The sequence below is a fragment of the Centroberyx gerrardi genome, chromosome 16 (assembly GCF_048128805.1).
Source record: "Centroberyx gerrardi isolate f3 chromosome 16, fCenGer3.hap1.cur.20231027, whole genome shotgun sequence".
NCBI classification, from domain to species: Eukaryota; Metazoa; Chordata; class Actinopteri; order Beryciformes; family Berycidae; genus Centroberyx; species Centroberyx gerrardi.
Window position 1 is genome coordinate 27096802 of NC_136012.1, and position 9278 is coordinate 27106079.

Here is a 9278-nt window from a genome sequence, read left to right on the forward strand (position 1 = left end):
AAAATACACCAAACTACTAAATGGACCCGGGAGTGCAAGATACAAGACCAACAGCTGTTTTTTTAACACGGTTAAAGTCTTTTAGGGAGTATTTTCTGGTATTTTTCATGTGTTTTCTCATCACATCACATGGTGGATTCTTTTATCCAAAGCACCTTACAGTATCATGAGTCATGGGTGGCCTCCGGTGGGAATAAAACCCCCCAACCCTGGCAGTGTTATATGCAACATTCATTTCATATCAGGACAAGTAGAAAAACGGGATTGCATCTCGTTGCTTACAACTCGGAAGCGCTCACGTGTTTAACTCTCGTGTTTAACGCCCACATCCAAGATGGCGGTCAAAAGGTCAGTTGTGGTCGTTAACAAGTTACTTTAAAATCAAACATAAACAAACTTTTCGTATGTAGAGATGATTGTATTAGCGTGAATATGACTAATAATTTAGATTTTTATTTCATTGTCTTTGCGGCTTTGTTTACACATTTCTGCAATTCCTGACACCAAGTGGGAGATATCGGAGCCTGCAAAATTTGCACGCACTACTTGTTATCACCACTAGGGGGCAGACGTGAACGTTTTTTCCCAGTTGGCAGCTCGTATTTACGGTAAATCCTGCACGATGTGAAGATAGTACCATTCTTTTCCCATTGAGCTACAGCACCAGAAACTCCATTCTTTGATTTTCTGACTACAAAGCAAAGCACTTCAATAAGTAACTTTCTTCTTCTGGAAAAATAAAAAGTTTGACCTTGTACTCTGCAAAAACAAAATAACACAGAACAGAGCTTCTTTTTTTTTTTCATTCAACATGTTTTCGGTTGAATTTCTGCTCGAAGAAAACCACAAGCCAGCCTGTGACCAGACTGTAAATCCCGGTGACAGCCGACACTCAGCCGGAACACTTACGGGGCTAATGCGTGCCGAAACTGGAAATGTTACACCAAAGTGAAATATCACTCAAAGTTACACGACATTGCAGTAAGTCATTCTGTCAGCTCTGTGTTTTGACTGTCTGCGTCTGGGCTAACCTTTTATTTAATGAATAAACCACCAGGGCTTTCTTCCTTGTAAGTCATTCTGCTCACGGAAAAAAAAAAGTCGGTCCTGTTCCATTTCAATCCGGCCAACTCAAGACGAGGGCTTTTATTTAATATCGAGACTCGACAGCGTCTGACCTACACGGCTTCTTTCCTTAAAATAATAGAAAAAAAACATAATTAAGAGGGGTGACCTTCTCTAAATCATTGAATTCCAATATCAATTTATTTCATGAACTGGCAGAGTCGGATCTAATTTGTCCCGTGACGTGATCGAGGAGTGTGTGTGTGCAGTGTGTGTGTGTGTGTGTGTGTGTGCAGTGTGTGTGTGTGTGTCTGCTGAATGGAGGTGTAGAGAGATTCTACGTGCCGCTGCCTTTTCAAGGCGAGCTCAAGGTTACCCTCCTTCCAGCGGCTCGCAGACAGGTATACGGCTGCAGGCAGAACTGAATATTCACTCTGATAATATAAATTATAGATTACATTTTCCATAGGGATCCTGCATACATTTTCCCCTTGAATAGCCACTTCTTTGTGTTGCGTATGAAGATCAGGAGGAGCGGGGCCCATATTTCAGCGCAGACAGGTGAATTGTTTAGATTGCGTGTTCATACGGACTGTGTGCTTTTTCCACTTGAGAGGACAAAGCATTATATTGAATATAGAAATCCATAGAGGCAAAGGTCACTGTGTGCATTACATTCTGGTAAGATGAATCGTTTGCATACTGAGGGGTTGTTGCATGCTTGTGTGCATAGTAACGATCTGCGCAAGCACCGGAAACGTGCGAGGCGATCAATCTGCATTATCACGGGGGGGGAGAATGGCGTGTGAAATGACCGAACCACGTGATCAAAAGAGGAGAGGAATCTCATTTGTTTCTCCGGAGAAGCCGAGCTCTCCGAAACCCGCAGGTACTTTATTTGTCGCGGTTGCACTGCGACAAACGGCGCCATAAAAACACACAGAGCCTCGCTGCAAATCACCTCCCAACGCCTGGGATCTTTTTTTTTTTTTTTTTTAATAAACGATCCGAAGTGCTACAGTATAGCTCTCTCTTTTCCGCTGCTGCACAATTGCGAGATACTAAATTTAGTTCATAATTTCATTTAAACCAGTGAATATGCATTTCCCTTGAGAGCGAGTGTGACCACATTTGTGGCATACATATGCTCCAGTTATGGCATAGAACTCCTGTCCCTGAAACAGGAACACATGCTCATTGCTTGCACACACACACACACACACACACACACAGTCGGAGGCTCGAACACATGTATACATGCATGTAAATACCTACGCCCACTCATCCCCCTACACAAACAAATATCCAGGCAAACACACACACACACACACACACATCTCAGCAGTCCCATGTTGCAGAAGAGAGCTTTTCCCAAGGCTTACTGTACTAACTTCAAAATATCACCGTTCCAACAACAACAACCGAGCAATAGGGCTGACATGTCAATCACTGTCCAAAGGTCTGTCAATCATTTTGACTGATTGATCAGTATTCCCCGATGCATGTGCATTAGCATTCTCCAAAGGCAAGGCTGACCAATATGATTAATGATTGTTGCTGACCAGGTCTATACAGTCTGCTGGAGGCCAGGGGGACATGTCATGTTCACTTTCTCTGTCCTCTTCGATCAGGAAGGATTCTGGATCAGAATTGATCCATTTCCACCTGGACTGTAAAGTACCTGTAGTCCGAATAGAGGGCTTTCAGGTGATGGCGGCCATATTGGAGGTCCTCAGTTCTGTGAACACCTGAATTTATTTCTAAGTTTACAACTTGTCCGTCAGAATTGAACAGACGGTTAATTTCTGTCTGTTTGACTGATCATTTCATCACTGATCCATCTGATTGATTTAGTGTTTAGATAATGTCAGCTTGTTAGCTAGCTAACCATAGTATCTGATCAGCTAACCATCACTATCTTGTTGTTAACACATCTGATTAGCACACTAGCTAACGTATCTAGTAGCAGCTAGCGTTAGCATGTTCACATTAACATCAGTGTGTTTGCCGGCTAGTTAGCTAGCTAACAGTTTGTTCAGGTTAACTGAGCTGACTCTTCTCAAGCTACAACTCAGAGTGTTTTGGAGTAGAGACTAGGGCTAAAGACAAGACAGTTTACTGTGTCACAGTAACCAAATCCACCTTATCACACTATTCACTTTTACTGAGAACGTTACTGAATGGATCTACAGCCACACCACAACAAGCTGATCAGCTGCTCTCTGGTTCTAACCTGGTTGTTATATTCAGCCCTTATTTGCGTAGCCAATTCTCCAGTCAACCTCCATGATGGATCCAGGTGTGGTTGATGGATTTGACACGACTGCAAAGCCTCTATGAGTCATTTAATCTTGTATTCAGTGCATTTTATTTTATAATTTTAGTTAAAAGAATTGAAAAAAATCATCCAATGGAGAGAGATCATTCACGTTCACATTAGGCCCTTACAGCAGCTCATGCTCTCATCCAGAGTGACTTGCCGTTAATGCAGCCGCAGAACAAGCTTCATTTCCTACATCACCAACATTACAAGCAAGAGGTCAAGGGTCAGTCCCATTTGTTTCACCAATGATCTTGAAGCAAGTGACAGTGTCTCGAGATAAGACCGGCCACTCAACGTGTTTAAAGATCTTGTCACTCAATTCAAGGAAATTCTTTAAAACAAGCTGTAATGCGCTTGAAACAAGGGACATGATCTCACCTGCTTGGCAGCTTCTTTCACCTGTTTTGACAGAAAATACGGATTTAAGACTGAATACAACATTAAAGGGCTTGTTGAGATGAATATTTCTCGCAGGTCCAATCTAAATCTAAATTCACGGCTCTCCTGCCTCTGGTGAATAATAGGAGCGGAGAGAGAGGGAGAGAGATATGTGCGAGCATTAAATGTGTATTCATCAGGTCTGGCCCCGGCCATTGACAGGCTAATCAATGTTTAGTAATAAAGCTGAATGTGGAATGAGGTGTGGGGGGTCCGGGTCGGGACGGAGGGGAAAGAGATATCAATTAAGGAGGGAACTGCAGAGTCCAAGCCCGGGGAGCTGAGACGGCAATATCCTGACTCTGGTTCATTAACTAAACAGTGTGCGCTGAATGCAAAACTACTCCAGCCCCCCCCCCCCCCCCCCCAGCCCCCTCCTTTTTTTTTCCCAACTGCAAACGACTGCCTTATTCAAAGGAAATGAAGGAGTCGCAGCAGAAGGTAGAAAAACGCCTTTGATAGTTCACATAATGAAATACCTGCGAGGCCGGGATAGTCGGGGGAAATAACATCCACACGTGATGCAATAAAGTGAAACGTGTGGGAAGCCTGTGAGGTGGAAATGCAAAGCAGGACAAAAACACCACACCAAATTATATTGTGGAATATTTGCATACAATACCCATTCAGTGCAAATTGGAGAAACAGTGGCTCAAAGTGAATATGAGGAGTGAATTCCCAAAACGCCACACGTCCCTTTGGAAAATATTAGATTAGAAAGAATTAGATTAGTCTACCTAAAGCTGATCATCTATTATCTCTAAAGTCTAGAGGATCCAGTCTGTAGAGTGCCATCTCTTTGTCAACCAAGGTGCTGAGTAACCTCCTATCCTTAAAAAATCACCCTCATTTGTTTTAGTTTCTTGGTATCAATCATTACGTAAGAGTAGGGGTTACTTAAAGAACCGAATGAGTTCAACATCACCAAATTATTTTCCCAGGGGGGCAAATTTAAGGCAGGTGAAGGGTGGTGACATGCAACGTTTTAGCGCTACTTATTGAATGCGTTCACCTTGTTGATGATGCTTTAGGCGTCCGGTGGCTCAGTGCCAGGTAACTACAACCTCACAGACTTCTGACCTTTATTGGGTTTCTTCCCCTTCTCTCTCTCTCTCCTCCATGTTTCTTTTCCTGTCACTGCCCTCCACATATTATCTAATGAAGAAGAAAAGCCTTGAAACCAATCTTCAAAAAATCATTTTACAGAAAACTTGTCATCTATGTGTCTTTGTCCTGTTGATTGTGTCTTTTGTATTATGTTTTGAAGACCAAGGACCACGGCTGGAATATGTCCTGCATGTTTTGTGTTATCCTTGAACATTTCGAGATGACTGGAGGTTTTAACGTGTTTTAAAAAGTGTCCAATAAACTAAACTAAATTACAAAAAGTGTCTATCTTCCCACCTTCCCCTTCAACTTGAACAAACTGCCCACTGAACACGACCAACAGCAAACATTCTCAAACACCACGACCATCTTTGTCCATGATGCCAGTGACTCTCAGTCCAAACACGGCACCACAAACGCACCAACAGCAACTCCAGAAGCCGGCCAACACAAGTCAATTTTCTCCGACCAGAACAGAACAGAAGCACCGCTCGATGACGACCGCGGCCTCGTTTCCTCATTCCCTCATTTGTCACTGAGGAAAAGTTGGCCGCGGCTTCGCTTTGGTGCGACATCGACCATAAGCGTCCAATCACACGCCGGCGTTACCAAAATGTCCCGCCTACTGCTGCAACATTAGCTGGAAGATTGGGTTGCTAGGGGGTCTGAAGGCGGGCTGAGGGCCTCGATGAATAGGCAACTTTTCAGGCAGCAGGGAAGAGAAACGTTGCTTCCAGCGGGGATGGGAACCGGCGATGACCTCGAAACCAACATGGATGGAAAAAATTAGGCTTGAAGGAACAAATGTGTCATGCAAAAATATGGCTGTAGCCTCAGGATAGTACGTTTCATCGCCTTATATGCAACAGTGGAAGAACGACACATAATTGGCACACATTCAATCTATAGAGAAATAATTATGGCCGCCTGTCCTGTTGTTATTATTTACATTTGCATATAAGCACATTTAGCTCTCTCATCCAGAGTGACTTACAAAGAGTACAACAGTAGAATAAGCTTCAGTTCCTATTAGGGTGAATTGCTGTTTCAATTAGTGAAATTAAAGAGTGACCCCCCCCCACCACCCCCAACCCTCGACACCACTAATATTCCTATTGAACTGATGACAGATGAGACTTTGCTATTTTCATGAAAGAAGGCCATTGTAACTTATTGGCAGAAAATTATGGGTATTGTTCTCATTGTCATTGTGAATTCCCCCTCAGGCGGACAACAGCAAACCGTCTTCCCTCTACAGACTGACTGACTGAAACACAAAGACCATAAATCATAAGCTTAAACATCCCAGTGTGTGTGTGTTTGTGGCTCTGTGTGTGTGTGACGCTCTGACTCTGACCCTTGACCTCTTTGCTATTAATTGCTTGTAATATTTCTAATAGGAATTGAAGCTTAGTCTACTGTTGCACTCATTTGAAGTTATTCTGGATAAGAGCATCATCTAAATACCAAAAATGTGTGTGTGTGTGTGTGTGTGTGTGTGTGTGTGTGTAGAGAATACACACCCCTCTCCCACATGCCTGTTGACATTTTGGAGAGCAGATCAGACACGCACACTGTCCACTAGCGGTCGCTGTTTGCTCCTCTATCGCCTTGAATTCAATGCAGTTGGCGACTTAATGCAACTCACTACGTGCAGGCTGGCTCACACAGAGAGAAATAACACAAAACCCAAGGCAACTTTGACAAGCGGGTGACTTAACCTGACAAATTGGCTCCTTTTTCCCCTTCAACACTTTTGCCATAGCCGGCTCGCGGCTCGCGGCTCACGCGCACCCCAGACAGCAGCAAAGCAATAAAAATGCAAATTCCCCTTTCCTCCAACACACACACACATCATTATTTCCCCATATGAAGTCCATTTCATGCCTCTGCTTACCTGAAAAACACTATTGTTTCCCACAAATAGATCCCCAGCGCGTTTATTCGGCACATTTTTGCCAGTCTCATTTTTGGGGGGAGGGGGGGGGGGGGGGTTATGGTGATGGTGGTGGTGGAGGGGGGGGGGGGGGTTACTCTCTTGAGAGATTGAATTTCCAAATCCTTGGGGGTGGAAGAGGAAGAGGAGGAAGAGGAGGAGGAGGAGGAGGAGGGGGGGTATGATTCCGGACCTCCAAGGTGAGCCGAAATCTCTTTCTCCCCGTCGCTTGTTTCAGATCCCAGAGTCGCCGGTGCCGAACCGCGGGATGCTCATAACCTCACCGGCCACGAAATCATGTTTGTGTCCGCTCTCACGCCGCCACCGTGGAGCTGGAAATCCTCCCCGAGCGCCCCGAAATCCACTTTTTTTTTTTTTTTTTTTTTTTTCAGGACCACGGACAGCGGCACAGACACCGGCGGGCTGCGGGAGGAATCTCGTCCAGGTCTGGCTGGGAAGAGGAGGAGGGGGGGTGTGAGGGGGGGTTGGGGGGTTGGGGGGGGGGGGTAGCTGCTCACAGGCTGCTGTTAATTGACACACAATTACACCCAATTACTCTGAGGTCTAGTCTGAGCGATCCACAGCGGCCAAAGGGGAAACAAAACATACTCCTTCAGTGGTGGAAAAGCCCAAAAAAAAAAAAAATACAAAAAAAAAAAAAAAGAAATACCGGGGCGATTTTGGCTGCAGGAAGCTGCGCGCTGCGTCTCAGTGTCTCAGTTCTCCAGGGGATTCAGGAACTGTGCGCGTGTATAGATCCCTAAATCCACAGTTGCCAGTCGCCGAAACACGCACGAAATAAGCCCAAACACACACACACCCCAGTGTTTTTTCCCCGTATCTGGCTGTGTCTTCTGCAGGTTTTCTCTCACATGCATCCCAGAGACAGGAGGCGCGTCGCTCTGCTGGATCCGTGCGTATCGGTGGTTGCGGGAGTCCCGGCGCTGCTGCTGCTGCTGAGAGCGGGAGGTGTGCAGGTAGTCTGCCTCCTCTTCTCCTGCTCCGTCCCCTTCTCCTGCTTCTCGTAGTTGTCTCCCAAGGGTGAGTAGTTGGCGCTGCAGCAGCACAGCACAGCTACTCCCATTGTCTGGTGGTCAAGTTGGAGACGCACCGGCGGCCGCTGCGCTCCGCATCCGCTCCCATCCGGGGACCGCTTCGGTAAAATCCCCAGGAGGATTGAGAATATTAAAATAACGTGGAAACCGGCGCGGTGGGGTGATGTGGACGCGTCGGACAAGCCTCTTCCATGGCAGGATAGCAGCTACACTCGCTCCTGCCCGGCACGCACACACACACACACACACTCACATAGACATACAGTAGAGTAGAGAGCCAGCCTCCGTGCGCTCCGACACTGTATTTTCTTGCTGCAGTCATTTAGCAAACTCCAAAAAACGCACCTCACCTTGGAGAGACACGCCCACATGCCGCTGCCATTGGCCCGCTCGGTGCAGGAGGCGGCCTCTGATTGGCCAGCGGAGGTGTCGCTCCCTCATCGGGTTCTGCCCCCCCTCTTACGCATAGACCCCCTGAGGAAAAATCACTATAACAGGAACTTATTGTGAGTTTATAGTGACCTTATAGTGCTATAATATTCCTAAAGACACTTTTAGTGTGTGTGTGGTACTCAGTAGTGAGTTTATAGTGACCTTATACTACTTTATGGGGTTTTTTTTTTAATCTCCTATGGTTTCACTATAATATTCCTATAATATTCCTGTATGAACCTATAGTGTGTCTGTGTTACTCAATAAAGAGTCTAACTTATCGTGCTTCATGGTATTTATTTTTTATGACTATATAATATTTGTATAATATAATATTCCTATAGGGACTTATATAGTGCATCTGTGTTACTCAATAGTGACTTTATAGGAATTTAATTTTTAGTGACCCTAGTTTATGGTATCTTTTTTCATCTTAAATTACATCAACATGGTATCATTAATATTCAAATTTATAGTGATCTTATCATACATTACTTTATGGTATAAGTCATGTCCTATGGGACCACTATAATATTCCTATAACATTCCCACAGAATATTCTATATATAGTTTGTAGTTTTTCTGTGATATTTATGCTGTATAATGTCTGTTTAAAACTTAATATAACTTATTATAGCATATAATAATGTATAAACAGGAGTGGGTTAATACGCTGAAAGGCAGGGACAGATAGCTCAGTGTGATTCACAATGTATATTTACATAAAATTTTATAAAAATGTCATACTAAACCATTTTTTTTCGCTCTTTCATCATCCCTAAACCTTATAGTCCTACTGATGTGTCATCCTTGACAATCTTTAAGATGCATTCTATATTGACGCTTTGCATATTAGAAATAAACAAAACAATGCCATCCCTATAATATTCCTATAGGGAGTTATAGTGTGTCATGACCATAT

The 9278-nt window shown here is 44.3% G+C and overlaps 1 protein-coding gene across 2 annotated transcripts in view; it reads right to left on the minus strand.

Moving 5' to 3' along the window:
* Window positions 1-6901, minus strand: part of glra1 (glycine receptor, alpha 1) — a 122587-nt gene extending 115686 nt beyond the window's left edge. For both annotated transcript variants that reach the window (XM_071901289.2, XM_071901290.2), the window contains exon 1: window positions 6831-6901. In XM_071901289.2, the coding sequence (XP_071757390.1) occupies window positions 6831-6901 (71 nt within the window). The remainder of the gene's footprint in view (window positions 1-6830) is intronic.
* Window positions 6902-9278: the final 2377 nt, after the last annotated feature.